Source organism: Bemisia tabaci, chromosome 4 (assembly GCF_918797505.1).
Source record: "Bemisia tabaci chromosome 4, PGI_BMITA_v3".
Classification (NCBI taxonomy): Eukaryota; Metazoa; Arthropoda; class Insecta; order Hemiptera; family Aleyrodidae; genus Bemisia; species Bemisia tabaci.
This window is the reverse complement of record NC_092796.1, coordinates 32,450,908-32,476,458: the sequence shown is the minus strand read 5'-3', so window position 1 is coordinate 32,476,458 and position 25,551 is coordinate 32,450,908. Positions and strand designations below refer to the sequence as shown.

The following is a 25,551-nucleotide window of genomic DNA, read 5'->3' as shown; positions in this document are numbered from 1 at the left end:
TAAAGAAGGTTATAAAACATGAGAGTCAGGCAGAAAACCTTTAAATAAGGTGGGAAAACATATAATGAAATATCTATACCATGGATTTCGTATCTTCAAACTAGAGCCATTCGTCAAATGCTCCCAGGATACACTCCCTCCCCCATCCTCTTTTTACTTTTGACTTAATTTTGCAATATGAAATCACCATTTTTATATCATCCATAAAATCACCTGTCTGAAAAGGGGAACTGTTGCCCTTTTCTTTGCCCTTAATTTGTTTCTAAAGAGGACTAGAAATAATGCATGTCAGTGCAAAATTTGGTGCAATGCAAAATATAAGTCATGTTTCTTGACTCGGAGGCTTTTAAATTAACCTGCTTATGGACATTTTCGTAGTGAAAATGGCAAATTATACTGTCTGTCATACCAAAAAGGAACCAAGGGGGAAAAAATATGAGAGCTAATAGTTGGAATTTACTATTTTCGAAACAAAATCAAACACTTCAAGAGCTCATGTAGAAACTTAGATACATTTTTCAGTGGAAGGTTGAAACTATTAAAGAAGCAAAGGCACATCTTGCCGGCTACTCGCAAAAGCGTCGCTTTGCTCTGAGCCTGAGAACAGGCGCTTCGGAAGCGCCTTCAATTTTGTGATAGGCAACATATACTATCGTAGAGCTGGTATAGTTGCATTCGGGTCTATCATTGGCCGGTACATGGGCACATGGCACAAGGTATAATAACGGTTTTCGCAAGTTGCTAACGTTTATCACTCCATTTTGCTTGGGCGTAGGTTCACTGATCTGGGATCGAGAAAGCTTCTTTTTGTTGTTGAAGAAATCGACCGATCAGAAAACAAGGATTAACAGAGGTCTATTTTCAAAATGAACTCATGATGATTCAATTTAGAAATCTACACTAAATACAGATGAATCTTCTAAAGTTCCTACTGGCAATAGGAGTCTTACATCGTTTTTAATAGTCATCGATTTTCTTGGAAATGGTGTCGTCTATGGAAAAAAGGCACTCTATATGAAGTGTTTGAAATTATATTTTGAGTTGACGTAAGAAAAAAAACGGACGTTAAGGTCCGTTTGTCATACATCGAATTTCGGATTTCGCTGAATATCGACGCCATATTTTACCAACCTACGTCACGGGGTGAACAATCCTCAAGATAAGACCACCTTCTTTTTTTCTCCATGCATTCCACTCACCTGTTTCCACCAGTGGGCTTCCTCTATTTCCTCCTTTGTCCTCTTTGTTTATCGCTAAGTCTATCAATTTCAATAATCAGCCTACTGCTGTTATTTCTCTCTCTCCCCCTTTCTACCCCTCCATCCCAATTATCCTCCTTTCCACCTGTCCCTGTTCCCTTTTTACCTCTTTCTTTTCTCTCGCCTCTTTCTTTCATTTTCCTTTTCGCTGGTTTTATATATTTCTTTGTTTTGAGCCCAGGCTGCTCTACCTCTATGTTTAGTGGCGAGGCGTAAATGATCGATTATCGATATTTCTCCATTTGAAGCTGCGGTAAAGAATCGATTGTTAAGGTGTTCGTTGCGAACTCCCTGTTTATCGATAAGTTTCCATATACGTTTAGATGGCGGACCAATCGATGTATCGAAGAACACGCCACGCCACAGGTTCAGTTGGGCGTTTTTGCTGGCTACATGGGTATCAGGTATCTGAGAAGCGGGAAATTAAATAGACGTTTGATGCTTCACTTGACGTTTGGTTTCGTGTCTCGTTGCTCCACATTCAATAAGGGCCAAGCACGATGCAACGTTGCCATCCTGTCATTGTTTCTCAATTTTATCAGTAGTTTGCGTTTACGTGAAGGTAACATTTTTCTCAAGAAGAACAGAATTGTGAAGATGACCTCAATCGAGAAGAGACCATTCAAATTTTGAAAACATGACCGCTGTATCCAAATTTTGGGAACATGACCGCTTCATCCAAATTTTGAAAACATGACGCTGGTTTTTTTATACTACGTGGTAAAGTTACGAATTCTCCCATTTAAACAATGTAATTTTCTATTTTTTGTCGCAGTTCGTTTGAGCGTTCTACTGGGCTATTTCTATGATATTTGCGGTAATCGACAAGTGATTGTCCCTAGATGAGCCCGCTGTAATCAGATTTTGGAAACAGTACCCAGGTTTTTTTTTTTAAATATAAGAGTGGATCAGGGAGCGTAGAAAGGGGGAAAATTTTGGAATTCCCGCCATTTTTCAGTAGCGGGATTTTCAAATTTAGCGGAAAATTAAACAAAGCCGACAGTGCACAGGGGAGAATTGGGGGGGGGGGGGGGGGTCCTGCGCCGTCTGCAGCGCGCAAGGCGCGTACGCATGGCGCACAACCCGCATTTCATTATTGCACTTCATCTAACGTTGAGTGTTCACTAATTACTTCACACGACCAATGCGTAATTTTAAAATTCGAAAATTTACAAAAAAAGGGAGCTCTCCCCGCGAGAAATCATTCACCAACTGCCCGCCGGGAGAGCCGCAGCGCGGCGTGGTGCTAGCGCGAAACACGCACTAACTCCTACGGCTACTTCACGCATTGCGCAAAGCTTGAGGTATCCCGTTAGATTTGCAGGCGTCAGTTCACGTTCCAAGCTGCAGGCAGCATACCGCGCCGCGCCGCAGCGTGCCATAAACTTGCACACAACTTGTAGGTCAGGGTGTTAAAACCTTGGCAAATTAACATAAAAGTCGAAATTAGCGACTCAAAAAACAACAGCAACGAAACTTTTGTGATCTTTCAGTCATTGTCCGACTAATTTCTTCCAATTCTTAAGTTTTGGACCATCGTGCGCCGCGGCGGCTCATGAAATTTTCCCCTGTGCTCAATCGGAACAAAGCGGGAAATGTTGAATCTTTGTCTGTGGGGAGGGCAAAGAAAGTGAATCGAAGGTATGCTCCTTTGCAACAGACTATTTTTCAGTGTATATATCCAAAAGCGACGAAAGGCTCCGTTCCGTTCGCTTCGTTTTGTTTAAGACTTGGCATGAAGTTTGAAATAAATTACGATTTTTTTCATACGATTCCCATTGGTCCAATCGCTCCCAGCCGTAGGGAGATTGTACAAATGAGAGTGGGGTATGAAAATCTTTTCATTTTGTTTTGGTCGTTCTTTTGTCCAAGCGAGCCTAAGAGAGCGCGAAGCGACCTCTGGGGGTTGGGCCGCGTAGCGGCCAGGGGGCATAGCCGCCTTGTATAATTCTATGCTTTCCTTGACTCACGTGGAAATAGAAATACGCCCTCAATTTAGAGGGACGACGATATGAGACCCATACCCTGGTAAAAATTGGCTATAGGAGCTGCGTTCCAAAATACCATAGAAATTATTATAGCCGGCTAAAGAAGGCGATAGAAAGCGATGAAATCATACAGCCGGGCTATGCGAAGCGATACAAAATTATTTAGCCGATCCATAATATCTATCGCCGGGCTATAAAGTTTATCGCCTGGCTATAGCTCTTATGTAGCTATTGGTTATATCCTCATCACTACCGGCCATAAAAAGCTTGAAGAAATTGTAAAGCCGGCTAAAGAAAGCTATAAGAAATATAATAACCGGCTTTAAATCTATGGTCTTCTGGACCACAGATCCTATGGCCAATTTTTACCAGGGATACTCATTTTTATACTCTCTCTCCCTCCCCCCTCTTACCCCTCCCCCTCCCCCCTCCCCCCTCCCCTCGCCCCTCCCCTCGCCCCTCCCCTCGCCCCTCCCCTCGTCCCCTCAACCCTCTCCTCCCCCCACCCTCCCCCTCTCCCCTCCCCTAACCCTCCCCTGCCCTCCCCTGACCCTCCCCTGACCCTCCCCTGACCCTCCCCTGACCCTCCCCTGACCCTCCCCTGACCCTCCCCTGACCCCTCCCTTGACCCTCCCCTCGACCCCTCCCCTCACCCCTCCCCCTTGACCCTCTCCCCTGACCACTCCCCCTCCCCCTCTCCCGGTTCAGAATCTATATTCTGAGTTACTCTTATTCTCTGATTTCAGGGAAGCGGCGGAAAGCGGGGAGGTGATACCGAGAGCCGTGTCGCCGGAAAAGGCGTCCCTGCTGGGGAAATGGGTGGACAGGGACATGATCGCGAGCAGCAAGCGGCCGGGGCTGGAGGGTGGGGGCGGGGGCGAGCTGCGGCTGAGCCGGCACCTGGCCCGGATCAGCCAGGACACCGTCTGGACCCCGAACGAGCTCATCATCGGCTCCATCATCCTGGCGCACCAGCCCCCCGACGGCGACCCCCCCGCAGCCACCCCCTCCTCCACCGCCGCCCGCTTCGCCGACGAGAGGCAGATGCGACGCGTCTTCACCTTGCTCTACGACGTTTTCAGATGTAAGTCAAGTAGCGCCCTGAGGCGATCGCTTTTGATCGGCTCCTCCATCTTGAACTTCGTGGAGCTCTTAGGCCCCAAAAATGACGGACGCTGAAAGCAGGTGAAAATACAAGATGACTTTAAACGAGGGGCTTGGAGGACGGCTACGTACGACTTGCGTCCCACGGTCAGAATACGATTGAAAAAATGTACGATTATTAATCGCTGTGTTATTTCGGCTGATATCTACCTGCTGCTGGACTCCGCGGACATCTAGGCTGATTCATGTGATAAGAAGAAAAAGAAAGGAAGAAGTTGCGTGCGCTGTTGCCACTTACTTGAAATAAAGATATTTGTCAAAACGGGCGGGACGCAAGTCGTACACGCCAGGTCCGCTTCCGGGGACGCAAATCGTACATTTTTTCAATCGTATTCTGACCGCGGGACGCAAGTCGTACGTAGCCTGGAGGACACGGGCTCATGAGTGCGGTTTTTGCTATTTCGAGAAATACGTGTTTGTAGTTTCGAAATTACATGGATCCGTGGGGCGGAAAGAAACTTCAAACTGACTTTTTGATGCTTAAAAATTGGAGTTTAGGAGCGAATCTTTCAGAGAGTATGCATTAAGACTAGTTTTACTTGGAATCATTGATAAAATAATTTTTTTCAAAAACTGCACTTTTGCGCCTTGTCGTCCGAGCCCATCAAATGTGGTTTCATTTGCATACTGCACCGGGAACCATACTCAAATGCATTATTACAACGTGTATAATTTTCGGCCAATCGAGTGCTTTTTGAGAAGAAAAACCTCCTTTGATATTATGGGCTTGGCGTCAAATGAAGCTGGTGATAACTGTCAACACTTGGCAATGATCTTCCTCCCATCATCAAAAACCAAAAGAAAGCGCCGTCATTTTTGTGCCAAGGCCTCCATGAAAGGTGGAGGGTCACCATGTCCAGGGGGGGGGGGGGCATTTGCCGATGTCGAGTGGGGGGGGGGGGAGAGTTCCACAGGGAAACCCCATAGGGAGGTCCGGGGGGCTTCCGTCGAGAAACACTCTAGAAAGAAACCTCCTCGGATCTAATTGTAAGCAGCCTTAGCTCAAGATTTGTGAAATATTTGAGGATCGAGTTTAAGAATATTCTAATAATGATTACTGACCAAAATTTCATGTAAAACACTGTCCATGCAACGAACCTTGAAGCTGCAGACATTAATGCAAAGGTACTCTACGGACATATGGAAAGTACACATTAAAAACCTCAAACCGAACCAGAATTATGATAGTTTCTAGTTTATTCCCCAGAGATGCAATTTTGAGAAATAAAACTACTCAATTAGGAATGTTCGAGCTCTCAAATTGTTGAGCTAAAATGCATTTTTCTGCCAGTTACTGGCACAAAATTGCTTGCTATCTATTCTTCGGAATAATGGAGAGGATTTTTTTTGTACCAAAAACTGAAAGAATCAAGTTTTATCACCTCAGTTATTGGACGTGATTTTTCATAATTTTGCATGCAGGAAATGAAGTCCCTTTTCTCGTGGATAAAATTACACATTATAGCGTCGGCCGAGCAGAAATTTGAAATACTATAAGATTAAATCCAATCGAGGTCTGTGGAGAGGCGCGAATGATCGATTATCGGTATATATCCTCATTTGAAGCTATGGTAAAGAATCGAATATTAAGTTGCTCGTCGCGAACATCCTATCAATCGATCCTTTTCCATAGGTTTAAATAGCGGATTAATCGATATATCGTAAAGCGCACCACGCCACTGAGAAAAAGTCCCCTGGAACACGGACAATAGAATGCGCACCAGCGCAGCATACATAGCGCCTTCAACATCGCAGAGATACTTCAAGCACTACACCATTGCCCATATCCCCTGTTTAACGATACTTTTTCATAAGTTTAAATGGCAGATCATTCAATATATCGCAAAGCACGCCACGCCACTGATTGAGGTCACTTTTTTATCCAATTTGTGGGAGACCTACACGTAAATAATAAGACTGAACAAAATTGGTCATTAGGAAAGCAATTTAATCGAATGGTATATCGTAAACCCTCAAATGTTGTTGCTTAATTACATCAGGATTTCATAAGTGTTTTTGATTATTTGTCGAAGAAGCACGTGAGTAATCATATTTTTTTACCTTAATTTGTTAACAGATAAAAATATTCTGTCTGAGGTCTTAGAGAATGTACAATTTTTTGATAAACATCCAGAGGTGAGCAATCATACTTGTTCATCTCCTTAGAATTATGTCTCTCTGATTTTCCTCCCCCTTAATTGGACTGCATTTTGCAATTTGGACCTATAAATTCTGGCTCATCTGAAAAAAACACTTATGTTCATGGCGATGGAAAATGCACGGATGGAAAATCCCGATTTTCCATTTCTCTAAAGGTAATCACGCCCACGTTGTTTTTTACGTTGTTTCTTATGCAGTTTCCCAGAGCATCCAAAAATCCTCCATCTTCCCCATTCGTTTATATAGTTTCGTTTAGCAGAAACACGTTCAATTATCACTGAGTCTCCACAGATTTGATGTCACCCTACTCAGCATCAATGCTGCTACTCGTAATGGATTAGTTCCTTGTATTTATTTGCACATTACAATAATTGGACCGCATTAAGTAGAATGGAACCAAGCCACATCAGCTATTGCCAAATTCAATCGGGCAATTTATAGTTTTTTAATTGAAAACGGGTGTATGGATTTTTTTTGCAAATTTCAGTAAATTTTCTGCATGGTATGAAGCAAATTCCCTAAAATTTTCAAAGGGATCCGCATAAACGCTCTCTTGTAAAAAATTATATCACCCTGTTAAATTTGGCAACAGCTGATGTGGCTTGGTTCCTTTCTGTTGAACGCGGTTCAATTATTGCTTCTCAAAAACACAAACCGTGAAGCAGCCCAACGTAGTGGCGTGGCGTGAATTGCGAGGTATCGATTGTTCTGCCATTTACACCTATGGTAAAGAATCGATTATTAAGGTGTTCGCTGCGGACATCCTGTTTATCGATCCTTTTCCATAGGTTTAAATGGCATTACAATCGATATATCGCAAAGCACGCCACGCCACTGCCCTAGACCACATAGAATCACCTTACCACTATGACCTCACACTATCCGAATGTGGTTTGGTGTTTTTCAGTACGAAAAAGAATGTTGCCTGGTATGGCTGCTCTGCTACGATCTGCTCAAGCGGAACTTCAAGCCGCGGGACTTGAAGACCCTGATGGAGGACAAGCGGCTGGCGGGGACCCAGACGAAGGCCATCGACGACTGTCTGTGGCGCTACAGGGTTCATCTGGGAGCCTCCGTGGCCAGGATCCGAATAAAAAACAATGCCATCCATCTCTCGCACCTCCTGCCCGCTCATCTCCAGGACAACCGTCTCGGCAACACCCTTTCTCCCTTCGTTTCCGGCTGGATCAACTACAACAAATCCGAGTAAGAACTCACCGAGTAAGGTCAATGACTTTCCGATCCATGACTCTCTGTCGTCTGTCGTCTATCGTCTCTGTCGCAGGCAATTCATCAAAAGATAAAATGCCCAGACAGAAAGTCACATTTTGACGGTTAACAATTTTCTTTTTTTTAAATGGCGAAGAATTCCAGAGTTTTCAATATATTGGGGAAAAATAATGTATCTAGGAACTCTTGTCGTCTCCCCCTTTTCAAAAGTTTTCTAGGTATTTGAATATTAACATTTTTAAAAATACTGCGCTTTATGACATAACATGATGAAAATTTCAAGATAAATGATCGTTTAGGAGCTAAAAATCATTTAATGTACTATTGTGTGTTGCATATTTTTACACACAATTCTTTCTTACAGGATCAATGAATTTCTGTGTAACATTAGGAAAATAATCATAATTTCAATTTGCGTTAGAATATTTGACTATCTGCCTAGGCGTTTGACAAAATGCCTGATTTTACTACATTTGCCAGCGACGTATAAATGATGTACATCAGTCAGCAAATCGATGCAGCTATGACCTGTTTCATCGGAGTTAAATTAAAGGCGGAGTGATGTGCGGTCGTGAAAACGTCTTAATTAATATGACTATGCAATTCTATTCCGTAGCTATTGTCGAAGTTGGTCATGACTTATTTCACGCACTCTTAGAGATATTTAACGACCTATTTCAAAATAAAAATCATCTTTTCATGCGTCATTCCATCCACAAAAGTAAAGCATTTTACGGTCAGCAGCTGATGCACTTGCTGGCCGCCGGTGAGTGTGGTGAGATCAGCGAGCGTTGTTGGGTTTGGGTCGGATAGGCAACTGAACTAACTGCAAAACAAAGCGTAGAGTGTCACGAAAATTTGAAGGCGCTCCGTCTGGAGTATGCCTTGAGGTCATCGCCAATTGAGTCCTTATTGTACAAATTCGCATCATTGCGCTTTGTTTGGGCAAACGCTACAATCGATATTTTCAAAGCATTTAAATGGAGCATTAACAGTGCTGCCAACTTGCGAAATCGCCACTGTTGTTAAGAGGCATTTGGATGCTTATAAACGCATTTTAAATTAAAATCCAGAGGTCGGTAGATGTGCTGCAAAAATCCTAGCTTCCACGGTTTTTCTTGTGTTATTTCAGCCTAGAAACAATCATAAGATGTTTGGAAGAGTCAGGATTCAGGCATTTGTCTGCAGGAGAGGACGTTCTGACGGACGAAACCTTCCGAATGGATCACATTCTCCCGCTGTACATCTCAATCAAGCCGACGAACAAAGATCACTTCCAAGGCCTCTTTTTCACGAAACAAAACCATATCGTCATTCAGGTTTGAAAAGCAACCAGATTTGGACTTTTTTCTGCCAAACGGAACCATAGATGAGTAGGAAGGATAGGGTGTGCTCTAGAAAGCTGCAGAAGAATCAATGTCAAAGAGGGCGTTAGCCCATTTGGAGAAATGAAAAAGTGGGATTTTAAAATCTGTTAAACGGAACTGAGCGCCAATTGAATGCGGCACTCATGAGCCGTGGGCATGTGACAAGAGCGTTGAGGACAGGGGCACAAAGAGAATCGTGAGGGGGGGGGGGGGGTGAAAACTCCACAAGTTTATAGTTCCGTATTTTGGGGATAACCTATCAATACGTCGCAATTTCAAGAGAACTTCGGTGGTTTTTATTCCAATTAATTAAATGTTCATTATATTTCATGAACAAGATGTTTGGATTAATGACAACAGGAAACGAGATTTTTTTGTCGTTGATCGCCCTAGTGAAAAGAGAGAAAAAGAGAAAAGAAAAGAAAAAACACTTCTTCGTGATCAACTTTTTATGAACAGCCCTGTAATTTATTTTATAATTTTGAACATATTAAAACGCGTGATATCGAAAATCTTAGCTCAGATTTGAATTTTTCGTTAAAAATCGATGCGATTTCATGTATTATACGTTCGCATTCTATAAAGGTAAGAGATTAAGGAAGAGAAAAGAAAAGAGAAAACCACCTCTGCGTGATCAATTTTTTATTAACAGCCCTGTAATTTCTTTTATGATTTTAAATATATTAAAATGTAAGATATTGAAAAGCTAAGCTCAGATTCGGATTCCTCGTTAAAAATCGATGGGATTTCATGTATCATACGTTAGCATTGCATGAAGGGAAGAGATTAAGGAAAAGAAAAGAAAAGGGGATACTACCTCTGCGTGATCAATTTTTTATTAACAGCCCTGTAATTTTTTTTATGATTTTAAATATATTAAAATGGGTGATATTGAAAATCTAAGCTCAGAATCGGATTCCTCGTTAAAAATCGAAGCGATTTCATGTATCATACGTTAGCATTGCATGAAGGGAAGAGATTAAACGTAGGCGTACCAATTCCATCATCCCTTACGGAAATAAACTCTTTATCTATGCCGCCGGCCGATCGGAATCTGTCAGGAATCTGTCGAAGCGCCACTAGGCGAAGATTTCGTCCCGAGGAATTTCCCTCACGATAAATTCTTCTTCTTCCTGTGCTGACCCATATTTGACTGATCAGTGTTGCCACATTTAGCTCTTTCCTTCACGCTATGCCAACGTGTGATACATGAAATTACATCGATTTTTCACGAGGAATCCAAATTTTAGCTTTGTTTTTGGCTATCTCGCGGTTTTATGTAAGTCCGAAGAATTTCCCCAACGATAAATTCTTCTTCTTCCTGTGCTGACCCATATTGGACTGATCAGTGTTGCCACGTTTAGCTTCTTTCCCTCATGCTATGCCGACTTGTAATACATGAAATTGCATCGATTTTTCACGAGGAATCCAAATTTGAGCTTTGTTTTTGGACATCTCGCGGTTTTATGTAAGGCCGAAGAATTTCCCCAAAGATAAATTCTTCTTCTTCCTGTGCTCACCCATGTTGGACTGATCAGTGTTGCCACGTTTAGCTTTTTTCCCTCATGCTATGCCGACTTGTAATACATGAAATTGCATCGATTTTTCACGAGGAATCCAAATTTGAGCTTTGCTTTTGGATATCTCGCGGTTTTATGTAAGTCCGAAGAATTTCCCCAACGATAAATTCTTCTTCTTCCTGTGCTGACCCATATTGGACTGATCAGTGTTGCCACGTTAAGCTTCTTTCCCTCATGCTATGCCGACTTGTAATACATGAAATCGCCTCGATTTTACACGAGGAACCCAAATTTGAGCTTATTTTTTGGATATCACGCGTTTTAATTATTTAAAAATGCAAAAGAGCTAGCCCGTTAACGTTTGCATAAGATGGCGGACGAGACTTAAAATGTTATCTCGGCTCCTGTTCGATTGACCTTTGAGAAACTTGGTAAACTCGTATATATTTTTGAAGGGAAACTCGAATTTGAGATCAAATTTTTAAAATTTCGAAATCCAAGATGGCAGACGAGACTTAAAATGCTAGCTCGGCTTTTGTTCGATCGAATTTTCTGAAATTCGGTATCCATGGGTTCTTTTCGACCCTAAACTCGAATTTGACATCAAAATTTCAAAACTGTAAAATTCAAGATGCCGGACGAGGTCAAAAAAGGAACATGGCTCCTGTTCGATCGAATTTTCTGAAACTCGGTATGCAGAGGTACCTTTTGACGGGAAACTCGAATTTGAGAAACAATTTTCAAAACTATAAAATTCAAGATGGCGGCCATGGCCTAAAATGCTAAGTCGGCTCCTATTCACTCGATTTTCGTGAGATTCGGTATCCGGAGGTATTTTTCAACGGGAAACTCGAATTTTTGGTCAGATTTTCAAAATTTCAAAATCCAAGATGGTGGCTGTGGCCTAAAATGCTAAGTTGGCTCCTGTTTGATCGATTTTCGTGAAACTCGGTACCTGGAGGTATTTTTCAACGGGAAACTCGAATTTTTGGTCAGATTTTCAAAATTTCAAAATCCAAGATGGCGGCCGTGGCATAAAATGCTAAGTCTGCTGATTGTGGATGAGGACAAAGATAACATATTCGCCTTTATTCACCATACTTCGTTAAAAAAAGTAAATTCGTTTTTTTAAAAGTTAATAGCTATGAGGGGCGGCTCGCGGAACGAGTCGCAAGTTCATCGCGAAGTGAGGAACTGGGGGTCCAGGGGCACTCCCCGGCTAGGCGTGACAGCTCGCACAGTGAGCTGAACACGGCTAGTAGTTTATATATGTCTTGGATATGAGCGGCCCAGAGCCGCTCTCCAGCGGCAGTGCGCTGGAGTTACTGCTTGTACAGGGCTCATGAGTTAACCATCCACACTGGCGACCGCGGCGCCGCGCCGCGCCGGCCCCGTTGCCGCTGACGTCACCGGCGCTTTATAATTCCCATCCATTCTTATGGCCCTCGACTTATGAACACACCCCTTCTTTTCCACTTTTCTTCGGTTCCGTTTGGCAAAAATACGTCCATTTGTGACTCTATACGGATAAAGGAACCTTACTCGACGAAAACTCCAAATCCAGTTATGCATTATGATTTCTCTACGCTTAGTATTGAGCGCTTGAAATTGAGTATACCGCTCATTGATCGCTCTTTATTTCCCATTGTGTCACGTTGTCTTTCCTTCGATGACTGTAAATAAAACCTACTATCTCAAAGTAGAATTTTTTAATGGAAAAATTGCGATATTTTGAAAGGAAGTTGCGAGTTTCTCAAGTAGCACAAATTGCAATAAGCAGCAATCACATAGTAAACATCTTGCACATCATTTAAGTGTTCTGGATGTTGCCTAGCTCCTATTCGAATGGGCCTCATTTATTGAAACTTATAGGAGTACAATTGAAATAAGTTGCAATTTTTTATTGCATTGCACATCGCCTATCTTTCTGACACACGGAGCTCATTTTTTTATTGTTTAAAATCGGTATAAATCGACTAAATGATGTAAAACTATTGCAATTTCACGGTAAAAGAATTACAAATTGTACTTAGCAAATAGGTGGTTTTCATACGAGGATTAAAAATAAACAAGTGGTATGGAATAAAACATAATAATAGGAACTTTGCAAAACGATAATCCGGGTATCGGAACTTGGCTGATTACAAAACGCCTTCAAATGCGGCGTGATACCTCACGCATTCCGGAGAGTTCAAATAGTTGTATCATTGCGCCTTAGGAATGCGACGGAATATTAAAATGGAAATAGCCTTCATGCACGCTGGCCTTTTCGATTTCCTTTGACATTTTCGCAGTGGTGAATGCATAGCTGAAGTGCGCTCCAGCTAGAATTGTATTTAACAAATGGGTGGTTTTTATACGAGGATTAAAAATAAACAGGTGTTACGGAATATATCAAAAGGATATGAACTATGCAAAACGATAATCCGGGTATATAATTTGTCATAATAGCAATTATTCAAAGTAACGCTTAAAATTCATTGTAATTAGTAAAACCACAGCCTCTACTCATCAGATTGTGCTTTTCTACGTTGACCATAATTCTGAAAGGAAAAAGGAGGGCAAAAATACCATAATTTTGAATCTTTTTTGCAGGATCGTTCCTTTTGTGTGGGTGCCGCCATGGTTCAGAACATCGTCAAAGAGCTCGATGTGAGGGGTTCAATAGCTCAAACTCACATCAACACGATTAGAACAACTTGCTACTTAGCAAACCTTCTGGCCATAGACGACAGGAAAGAAAAACTCCTTGTTTTTGCATCGGATAACAAGTGAGTATTAAACAGTGGCGTGGCGTGCCATGCGATCTATCGATATTTCCCCATTTGAAGCTGCGGTAAATAATCGATTATTAAGGTGTTCGCTGCGAACACCCTGTTTGTCGATACTTTCCCATAGGTTTAAATGGCCGATCAATCGATATTATCGCAAAGCACGCCACGCCGCTGGTATTAAACCTACCAGAATGTTGGAATGCTCAAAATATGACATCGATTCTTCAAAAGGAGTCGGTCATCCTTCATAAATTTTCAATTCAAAATATTTAGAATAGTCTCCTCTCTCCTCTTGAAGTTAGGACAGTTAGGACTGTTTGAATTCCCGGACTAAACCAAAGGAGCCAAGTCGTATTTGAAGGGGGAAGGGATTAGTTTAAAGCAGTTTTGATGAGCTGAAATAGCTTTAAAAGACGATAAAAACTATTTTTAAGGTGGAAAACGCTGTTTGCAATTTATTTGCCTCCAACTTGTAGCAAATTGGTTCCTCTCGCTGTTCACCATATTTCGAAATTTTGCGCGAAGTTGAACGTTGGAAATTTTGGCAATACCTTCCTCGGAAACAGTGCGCTGTGCTATTTGCCGAATGGTTTTCCATTTCACCAACAACCCACTGATTGTCTCTAAATGAAACCTTTCTAAGGTACGCGAGCTTCGAGTAGGATTTGGAAGGAAACTAATAAACATTTTTGCTTAAAATCCTGAAAAAATGACCTTAATTCATACGGGAAAAATAGCCCTGGTAAAAATTGGTTGTAGGATGTGTGTTCCAAAATACCATTGACCTATAGCCGTCTATATAAAATTTTTCATAGCCTTCTACAGCCGATGGCGATGAAGCTATACCCAGGCGATAAACCACATAGCTGGGCGATATTAACTACAGCCCGGCTTTACAATTCTTTACAGCTTCGTATAGCCTGGCCTCATGATTATCTTCGCTGTCTATAGCCGGCTATATGATTTCCAATTGCCCTCTACAGCCGGCTCTAAGAATTCCTATGCTGTTTTGGAACACAAATCCTATAGCCAAGTTTTACCTGGGAGGCGCACGGGGATTCAATCAATTAGAGAGGTCGGACATGAAATTTTGGACCAAAACCGCGAAATTTGACGTTTATTCGGTCACATTTTAAATTTAAGGGGTGCTCCTGGAAGAAAATTCCACGAGGAAACTAATTTAACCACTTCAGAACCTCAAAGTTTCGTATAAACGGAGTTATAAGTTTTTTTTTTGTCTTTCTTTATTTTTTTTCACAAGCTTCAAATAGGTCCTATTGGCTAATCCCACGCTCACCACCAGCCCCAGGTGGCCATTGTCTGAGACCATCAAATTCAGGTCACCTGGCTGGGAATCGAACCCGGGACCTCTTGGTTATAAGTGTTAAGTTAGTGTTAAGTTTCAAAATCATGTCTGAGCTCTCTTATTGACTCGATCCACTGTGAGGCGTTCTTGGAGGGACTAGAGTACCTATACTGAGAGAGTATGGCCATTGGTCTTACCACCTCTGATTGGCTCAGCCATCTTAGGCTGAATGGAGCCCCTAGGACCCAAAAATGGCGGACGCCATAAATTAATGTGATGCAAAATGACTCAACATGTAGTTTTCTTTGCTTATCGTAACGAGAAAACCCAAATGCACTATTGCGACTTCTTTACATACTTTTAAGGCTAATCGTGCGCAATTTTGAGAAAAATTATCTTAGATGTAGTGAGGTTGGCAGCAAGTGCGGTTGGTGATAACTGTCAAAAGTTGGCAATGACCCCCCTCCCATCCACAAAAACAAAAACCAAAGCAAAGCACCGCCATTTTTGGGTCCTAAGCCTCTCAATGGGGCCCAATGGCTATACTCTCTCAATATAGGTATTCTAGGAGGGACCTGTTTGCTTGGCAGGGTGGAGGAGTACGAAGATTACCTGAGTGGGCTGGGGGTGAAGAACGTGGAGTTGCACGCGGGGAGCTTCAGCGGTCTCATCTCGGACCCGAGCAACATCCTGGAGAATGTCGTCGGAGTCCTGGCCACCCCGCCCAACACCTACTACGGCGTCGTCGACCCCGTGGACCTCGTCTGCTCCAGAGGCGGCGACCTCCAACTCCTCAAGAACCTCACCCAAGGACATCCCCAAGACGCCCACGGAGAGGCACTCCAGAACATCAACGAGATCCTCCAGGAACAACAGAGAACGCTCCTTGTCGCCATGACCAAGCCCCAGGTGATTCCTGGGGAGTGTGTGTATATGTATATAGTTTTGTGTCAAAAGCAAATTACGATTTGAACATGACATCTTAGACATTGAAGTAATTCTATACATCGACTACCTTTAATAGAGATATTGCATGTGTGAGAAATTTGCGATTTGACCTTTGATTCTTATGTAAAAGTTCGCGAGAGACACGATGGTGCCACTGGTTTTCTCTGAAATCAACTCCCAAGCTCTAAAAAAGCTCTCAAATTGAGGCCAAAATGGAGAGGATATCCCACCCTACCCTGAGAGTCCACCTCTACATCAAAACAAACTCTCCATGCAAAGATAGGGAGCAAATACATTAGCAAGGTTGCCACTTTATTTGGGGACTCCAAAACTGAAAACTCGGCAACCCTGCTAATGTATTTGCTTCCTATCTTTGCATGGAGAGTTTGTTTTGATGTAGAGGTGGACTCTCAGGATAGCGTGGGATATCCCCTCCATTTTGGCCTCAACTTGAGAGCTTTATTTGAGCTTGGGAGATGATTTCAGAGGAAACCAGTGGCACCATCGTGTTCCTCGCGAACTTTTACATAAGAAACACTGCAGTCAAATCGCAAATCCCTCACACATGCAACATCTCCATTTGAACATGACATCTTAGACATTGAAGTAATTCTATACATCGACTACCTTCAATTAAAAAGGTATTAATATGAGTTTGGAGATTAGAGATATTTTACTACAATGAAGATTTAGGGTGTTAAGTATTTAGAGGTTGTACATTTAAAAACTGCACTTGAAAATAACTGGGAAAAAACCGATGGGTAAAACCTAGTTTGGTAGATAAGAGCTGAGATAAATTTGATAAAAACCCAGGCCACCAAAAGGAAGCAAAAAAAATGATTGATAAAGAAAAATAAAGTAATAAATAAAAATGAATAAAAATAGCCTGGGGAGTAGGGACTACATTTGGACGTATTTCTGCCTAACGGAACTATGTGCATATGACGTGAGCCCTGTTATGCATATATTCTCATAGGTCTCAGGGCTCATGTCTTGATGCACATAGTTCTGTTTGGCAGAAATACGTCCATTTGAGGGGCTTGGAAGACAAGGCGCATAAGTATGCAGTTTTTGAAACATTGAGATGTTAATAATCTGAAGTAAAACTAGTCTTAAAGCGTATTCTGTGAAAAATTCGCTCCCAAATTCTAATTTTAAGCATCTAAAAGTCAGTTTGAACTTTCTTTCCTCCATGAGGATCAATGTAATTTCGAAACTTCAAACTCGTATTTATCGAAATAGCAAAAACTGCATCGTGTTTTGATGCTTGATTCTCGTCCATCAGCTAAACTTACTAATTTTTTACCTACTTTATTTTTTCCTTAGAAAAATAGTCAACGTAATATCTTGAGAACTTGCTCGATTTTTCCCCTCTGTTTGCAGAGTTTTCTGTGTTAATTTCAAACTATAATCTTAACTTTTTCCTCTTTTAGGAAATTAACCAACATCGGAGATTTTGAAACACCGCAATGGATATGCGTGATTTTCCACTTTAGCCATCGATATGTTCAACGCGCTTGATTTTTGACTTTATTAAATTCAGCACAAATGCTGATATACACCTGACAGTGGCAATTTTTGCAATTTGAAGACACGTTTTCCCGTGATTTCCCGGCGTGTTTTGCGATACATCGATTAATATGCCATTTAAACCTATGGAAAAGGATCGATAAACAAAGTAAATCGATAAACAAGCAACGGACACCTTAATAATAGATTCTTTATTATAGCTTCGAATGGGGAAATATCGATAATTGATCAATCATGCTTCGCCACTGATTTAAAATTATTTTAAACAATCGATTCTAGGTGAGGCTTGCGTTCTTTTTAGCGTCATTTTTTGATCATTCTTTGATTTTGTTGAAAAATAGATCCAGTTCATCGTGTACGAAACGCATTCGCAGTACGAAAAGGAGAACCGAGAAATGGTGACCCGGCTCTTGAACGAGTTGAACGCATACGCGAACGAAAAGTTCGGGGAGAACGAGAAGAAGAAAGTGGAGCAGAAAGCAGCCGAGGAAGAGGAGAGGCGGAGAGAGACGGAGGGACTGGAGGCGGATGAGGAGGAGGAGAGGAAGATGGAGGATAAAGCACAAATGGAGGATATCGAGATCGACGCTCAGGAAAATGACGGACAGGATAGGGACGAAAAGCTCAGCCCCGAGCGTCCAGCGTCTACCTCCGAGAACATGGTTCATACTTGTTTGTTTGTTTTTCTTCTTCTTTTTTATTTTTTATTTTTTTTTATTTTCTTTTTTTTGTCTATTTCAATGCCTAGATTGAACGGGTTATTCGAAAAAAGGCATACTTGCCAAATTCATACTTGTATTTGTCTGTTTGTTTGTTTTTCTTCTTCTTTTTTATTTTTTTTTTTTTATTTTTTTTTTATTTTCTTTTTTTGTCTATTTCAATGCCTAGATTGAACGGGTTATTCGAAGAAAGGCATCCTTGCCAAATTCATACTTGTTTGTTTGTTTTTTTCTTTTTTTGTTTTGTTTTGTCTATTTCAATGCCTCGATTGAACGGGTCATTCGAAGAAAGGCATACTTGTCAAATTTTCAGACACCGAGTTTTTGACAGAATGCTTCTCTTTGCGGGTGGACGCACCTTCCCAAGTAGCATTTTTCAATTTGTTTCACATTTTTTGGCGATAAAATCGCTAAGATCATCATCTGAGGGATTATTTTCGATCTCGTCGCAATTTTATCTCTAATAAATCGCGTGCGATAAAATCGAAATTTTACCTCAATTTGACACGATTGTTGTCCGATAATATTGCGATAAATCGCCGTCGATAAAATCGCTACTTTATTGCAAAGTTATGCGATGAGATCGCATAACTTATCGCAATTTTTCTATCCCATAATATTGCAGAAAATCGACGTCGACAAAATTGCGACACATCCTCCGATCAAATTGCAACTTATCGCGATTACTGCTGCTTGGGTGGAGTTCGCGCATTTGTTAGGGATTTGCATTTTAAGCACTAAACCTTGTATTAAAGAAAGTTGATTTTAGAGAAACACGATGGTGCCACCGGTTTTCTCTAAAATCAACTCTCAAGCTCATAAAAAGCTCTCAAAGTTCAGGCCGTAATGGAGGCGATATTCCATGCTACCCGGAGAGTCCACCTCTACATCTAGTCAAAGTCACCTCTTTATCTCTCCATGTCTAGTCCGTCTTCATGTAGAGTTCCTGTATACGGGAGAGTATTGCCATCTCTGTACAGCTCTCTGATTCGTCCACCAGTTTCAGGATATCCAAAGTTGGCCCCATGTAAACAAACCTGACCCAGAGGAATACACATTATCGGCTGAGAAATGAATGATAATCACACTCAAAGCTTAATTTTCGGCAAAAATATTCATCAAAGTTCAATTCGAACTCAATTCAGAAGTTGGATATGAAAAAATTTCTATCACACCCTCTATCACGTCTAAAACTTCGTAGAACTTTTCGCTGAACATTTTGCTGATCTCGTCCATTCATACTATACTCACGATTTCTTCAAAATAGATATATATTTCAATTTGCAGGCTCCAGACTGTGATCTTTTCGAGTTCGGGTTGATCCCAGACCTCTGCGATGAGCATGAAAATTGTTGGCGAATGGAGGATTTTGGCCTTTTTGTTGCGTTTATCAAACGGAAGGTAAATTATGTCAATATAAACATACATAATAGCCGCTTCTACAGCGCTTTCTGACGCTCTGCGACATTCGCCGTCAAAGTCACCCATCTTCCCAAAGCTCTTCAGGAAACTCTTCTTAATGTGAATATACATCGATTTCAACACTCACCAAATCATTCACCAAATGTTAACACCCACCTCCACCCATAGGATCGCTCCAATTTTCTCTTCGTCTTTCTTGTCTATAGCTTTGTCTTTCAATATCAATAATCAGTTCGCTGTATGGCAGATTGGATTGATTTACGCATAATCATCCTAACTGAAAACTGAACTTTATATTGCATATTTTTCTGCTAGCTCAGTTGTTGCAATAGAAAACCAACCAATTAAATGTCTTAGACTATCTGCGAATTTTTTCAACATTGCTAATAGTGAAAGAAATACCGACAAAATTTTGAGGCAGAATAGTGGCTTACTTCTATGTTAAGAAACGTAACACGAGAGAAAACAAGCATAATTCTCTTTGAGGCTCATAGCTTAAGTATGACCGAGTCTAATCTAAAGTGTGTATTTTCTGTACGCACGAAAAATCGCCTTCAAATCATCATATATGCAGCCTCACGACAACCGTGGTCGAATAGTTATCGCTCGAAATCCATGCAGGCGCCTTTTAGTCAAAGGTTGGAAGTACGGCAGTACCTATAGAACGTGGGATAGTCAATTGAACCAAGATTCATGAACCGAAAATAAGTCACATCCTCACCAAAACAATACATGTTTGATTTAAAGCTTGGCTGATTAATGATTTCCGCTTACCAAGAAATCCCGGCTCACAAAAATGTTCATAGTACATGCAAAACATGGACTTAGAGTGAATATTTCAACTTAAAGTTTATGAAGAAGGAAAATTTTGATACCTTTTCTTGGTATTCCGTATATGAACATTTTTGTGCTGAGATGAACTTTGTGCAAATGAATTATATCAGAAAGACCAATGTTTTTAAGATTTACATTCTTCATAACCCACTATCTAGGATACAAATGGTTAATTTTAGCATAAATAAGTCCAAATGTTTTGTAATTTTTTGAGAGAGACGAGCGTAAAATTGAATAAAATTACATTGAGTATCACGGGTCATGAAGACTTTAAACTGACTTAATACAATTATAGGAAGAAATAGGGGAAATAAATGTTCGAAGTGAGTTTGGAAGTTTCATTTCCCATTTTAGGTATATTCAACTGGACTTTTAATAAAGACTAAAATTTAAATGCAATGCTCGTTTTTTCCGCGACAAAAGTATCCCAGATACATGTTCGCACTCTTCAAAAGGCCAAGAATGCAACGAAAAAAGAGTAAGTTGTGGACTTACGCCCTAGGACAAGAGAGACCTTCACTGAAAAAAACATCTCGGTGTATTTACTAAGAAAAGGGTAAAATTACCAAGAACTCAGGGTTTTATATGATCCTAGTTTTTTCTTTGTTAAAACTGGTAAGTGAGTGCTTTAGTCTCCTGACAACAGAATTGCAGGCAACACAGTGCGGTCGCTGGTCGGCACAAGACGCATACTAGCCCCTACAAGACTGCCCGAATACTTCACGCGTTGCACGTTCACGACAGTTCGCGCTTTAAGGTGATTCGATTGACGCCATATTTTGTGTCAGAACGGCATGCGATTTATCGCATCAATTGGACGTATTTCTATCAAACGGACCTAAGCGCCATAGGGTAAGGAAGGTAGAGGGGGGCTTGGATTGGCGGCGGAATCGGGCGTCCGGCTTATTCCGTCCTATATTCGCAATGCTTTTCCATGGCGCTTAGGTCCGTTTGACAGAACGCGCTATTCGGGATTCTAAATTCCTCAAAAGGAACTCAAATTGGCGCTTAGTTCCGTTTGATAGAAATACGTCCAATTAGTACCATTTTTTCAGCTATTCGTCATTTTTCTCCAATTTTGAGATCGCAATTCTGTTGTCAGGAAACTAAAGCACTCACTTACCAATTTTAACAAAAAAATTCAACGTAAAAAAGGCGTGGTTTTTTTAGAGAGAAAATATCGCATTCGAGTGCAGTTTCGATATCAGTATCGAATGCGATGTTTTCTCTCTGAAAAAACCACGCCTTTATTACGTTGAATTTCTTTGTTAAAATTGGTAAGTGAGTGCTTTAGTCTCCTGACAATAGAATTGCGATCTCAAAATTGGAGAAAAATGACGAATAGCTGAAAAAATGGAACCCATTAATGCGCTATATCGCATGCCGTTCTGACACAAAATATGGCGTTCATCGAATCACCTTAATACTGAACGTAGAAAGTCGCGGTTTGGACGGATCTTATTACTTTTAGCTTATCGATAAGAATCAAGTATTAAAACACGATTCTGTGACCCGCGTTAGGCCTTGTCTCCACGGGCCGTTTCACGAGATTTGTCCCAGGGAAAAATTCCACTTACGAAGTTGGGAAAAATATTGAGTTAATCAATATTTTTCCCAAGTATGGTCCTTTTACCCTTAGGACCCACTGAGAGAAGAAGAATAAGTGTAAACGAATTGTGCGATATTTTGTTGATTACTCCATTGTTCATGTTTGTTTAGTTAAAATAATGTGTCTAATTGTCAATTGAGTTCAATTATCATTTTAATCTTGGTTATGTACTCGACTTTAACTAAGTTATCTTCCCGCGCAAACTAGTCGCAGAACCGTATGAGCCTTGTTCCATGGAGACGGTAACTGGGAAAAATCCCAGAAGTTTCATTCCTGCGATTCGAACTTGGGAAAAATCCCATGAAAACGTCCCGTGGAGACAAGGCCTAACTGACCCATTGAAATTGCTGCTCTTGCTTTCTGTTTGGACTTGTGATATTTTCTGTTTGGTTGGATGGTGAGCTTGGTTTTGGGTGCAGGAGATAATATCCCTGGACCCGCAGTACATGATCAAGTTCGCGGAGCAGCGAGGGTTGTTCAGTCAGGTGGAGGCGATGAAGCGACAGTCGACGCAGCCGCGGAAGAAGGCCGAGAACGAGAAGTCGAGCGCCGGCGGCGAGAGGGAGGTGGAGCACGAGCGGACCCCCTCGGCCACGATCCAGAGCCTCATGAAGCAGCAGCTCACCCGCATCGCCGCACCCACTCAGGCCTCCGTCCTCCACGCAGCCACCTGCCAGCTACAGGTACTAACCCCCTTAGTCCACCCCAATATCCCGCAGCCCCTAAGGATCTGCAGTGGCGATTCTTGAAAGGTGGCAAAAAGGTTTTCCCTCCATTTAAAGCAGAGACATTTCCCTGGGTTCGAAAACAATTGGGAAAATTCAAAAATCAAATTGATTGATCAATTGATCAAAAAAATTGGGAAAATTGTTCAAAATCAATGGGAAAACAATTCCCTGGGTTCCTCCCGGATTCCCGGAAGGCGACGGCGTGGACGTCCTGTGAAAGGTTGGCGACAAGGGGTGGAGGAGGAGATCAGAAGGTGTCAATGGAGATGTTGCATGTGTGAGGGATTTGCGATTTGACTGTTGATTCTTATGTCAAAGTTCGCGAGAAACACGATGGTGCCACTGGTTTTTTCTGAAATTAACTCCCCAGCTCGAAAAAAAGCTCTCAAGTTGAGGCCAAAATGGAGGGGATATCCCACCTTACCCTGAGAGTCCACCTCTACATCAAGACAAACTCTCCATGCAAAGATAGGGAGCAAATACATTGACAGGGCTGCCCCTTTATTTGGGGACTCCAAAACTGAAAACACGGCAACCCTGCTAATGTATTTGCTCCATATCTTCGCATGGAGAGTTTGTCTGGATGTAGAGGTGGAATCTCAGGGTAGGGTGGGATATCCCCTCCATTTTGGCCTCAACTTGAGAGCTGTTTTTGAGCTTGGGATTTGATTTAAGAGAAAACAAGTGGCACCATCGTGTTTCTCGCGAACTTTTACATTAGACTCAACCGTCAAATCGCAAATTCCTCACACATGCAACATCTTCATTCCCTTAGTCCACCCCAATATCCCGCAGCCTCTAAGGATCTGCAGTGGCGATTCTTGAAAGGTGGCAACAAGGTTTTCCCTCCATTTAAAGCAGACACAAGAGACCCGCCCCTCCCCCACTGGTATTTTGGCAATGGTGGAAGCTTTTACTTTCGGGACTTCAGCATCCTGCATCCTACTGTTGACTTACCTACATGGTTGATGTTCATCAACGTGTTGGCAGTTTCGTTTTGCAGGCAAGCCGAAGTTTGGGAAACTCGTTTGGCTCATGACGTCACCCGAAGCTCATCATCCACTATGTAGGTAGGTCAACAGCCGAAATGGACCGCGTTAATCAGAAAGGAACCAAGCCACATCAGCTATTGCCAAATTTAATTTGGAAATTTCATTTTTTACATGAAAACGGTTGTGCGGATTTTCGTGCAAATTGCAGTAAAAATTCTGCATAGGTTGAAACAAATTCCCCAAAAATTTCAAAGGAATCCGCACAAACGTTCTCTCGTAAAAAAATTAATTGCCCAGTTAAATTTGACAATAGCTGATGTGGCGTGATTCCTTTCTGTTAAACTCGGTCCAAATAAGAGTAATGACTGTTGCTCCCTTATAATAATTGTCCATAAGGAATAGTCGAATCTTCGAAAGTAAAAGCTTCCACCTGTCGCCAAGAGGCCAGTGGAGGGTCTCTTCTCTCTGATTTAAAGGTATGTAAAACAATTGATTCACGGTGAGGCAGCAGTCAACAAGACTTTGTCCAACAGGGCTTTGTCTCCCCTAACATCGATATTCTTAATGGATTTTAATGGACGAAAAAAAGTGTTGCCAAATTTGAAGAATCGTTACTGACGATCAGTAATCAATTAACCAGTGGTTAAGGTTGTTGGTTTGCTGTAGAATGCCAGAAATCATTCGGATTTGTCGCCGGAATCGGCCTTAAGACCAAAATCCATAGGCCAGAATTAGACTAAAAAGAGATCAGGATGACCAAATCATAATGAATTCCGTAAAAAATAGACCCTCAATGAGCTCAAAATTGTAGAGTTGAGGAAATTTAGGATGAGTCCATAAACGGCCCTTACCCTGGTAAAAATTGGCAGTAGAATCTGTGTTCCAAAATACCATAGACCTGCCGGCTGTAAGATTTCCATTAGCTTCTACAACCGGCAACACAATTTGTGCCACCATTTCTTAGCCTTTTACAGCCGATGGCGATTAAGCAACAGTCTGGCGATAAAGTATATGCTAAACGTTACTAATTACAAATGCTAGGACTCAGCGATTTTTTGGACTACCGCTCTCTTTTTGGGCCGTAGTATCTTGATTTATTTTGCGAGGAAAGCTCCGTACTTTTGAAGGATGCCTGCCATACCTATTATGTTGGAGCGCCTTAAATCTCGTATGATACTGTGCAATACCTCTGGTGTGAAATAGTTGCTTCAAGCGCCGTGGCACGCTGCGGCGCGGCGCGGCGGGCGGGCAGCCAGCGCGAAACGCGCATTGGCGCCTACAAACCTAACAGGGATACTTCACGCATTGCGCAATGCGTGAAGTATCCCTGTTAGGTTTGTAGGCGCCAATGCGACGCCGCTCCGCTTTGTGTTAGGCTCTATTATTTAATCTCGTTGAGTCAGCGTTTTCCAACTCATGACTCTAAGATGTTTGCACACTCTGTATGGATTATTCTCATTTTCATTGATGACAAAAAATATGTAGTAAAGGAAAATATAATGTGCGTTTTGTAAATATTAAGGTGATTCCGTACAAACTTAAGGATTTACAAAACTTACGAATTTCTACACAATTTCTTATTGCCTTATAGCCGATGGCGAAAAAGCAACAGCCAGGCGATAAAGTGTAAAGCCCCGCGATAGGAACTATAGAACGGCTGTATAATTTTTTATCGCTTCGTGTAGCCCGGCCGTATGATTTTTTCCACTTTTGACAGCCAGCTATATAATGATTTTCTATCGCCTTCTTCAGTCGGCTATAAGAACTCCTATGGTATTTTGAAACGCTGCTCCTATCGCCAATTTTTACCAAGGTATCGATACCCTTCCCTTCTCAGTCTTCATAGAAACGTTAGATTTAAAACGTGGAGGACAAAATCTAAAAAACAGAAAATCTGAGGAGTTTATTGTGACTTGTCATATATGCTCACATTACACCTGTAGAAACTCAGTCCTTCTCCTAGGGAGTGACGACAGAGCTCTAGCACTCAGAAAACGTTAG

General features: G+C 41.7%; 1 protein-coding gene across 2 annotated transcripts in view; it reads left to right on the top strand.

Moving 5' to 3' along the window:
- The window catches only part of LOC109037032 (uncharacterized), a 36,553-nt gene that overhangs the window by 5,774 nt on the left and 5,228 nt on the right, over window positions 1-25,551 (top strand). For both annotated transcript variants that reach the window (XM_019051517.2, XM_019051525.2), the window contains 9 exons: window positions 3,994-4,331; window positions 6,489-6,547; window positions 7,479-7,777; window positions 8,934-9,120; window positions 13,284-13,459; window positions 15,359-15,677; window positions 17,588-17,908; window positions 19,253-19,366; window positions 22,250-22,513. In XM_019051517.2, the coding sequence (XP_018907062.2) occupies window positions 3,994-4,331; window positions 6,489-6,547; window positions 7,479-7,777; window positions 8,934-9,120; window positions 13,284-13,459; window positions 15,359-15,677; window positions 17,588-17,908; window positions 19,253-19,366; window positions 22,250-22,513 (2,077 nt within the window). The remainder of the gene's footprint in view (window positions 1-3,993; window positions 4,332-6,488; window positions 6,548-7,478; window positions 7,778-8,933; window positions 9,121-13,283; window positions 13,460-15,358; window positions 15,678-17,587; window positions 17,909-19,252; window positions 19,367-22,249; window positions 22,514-25,551) is intronic.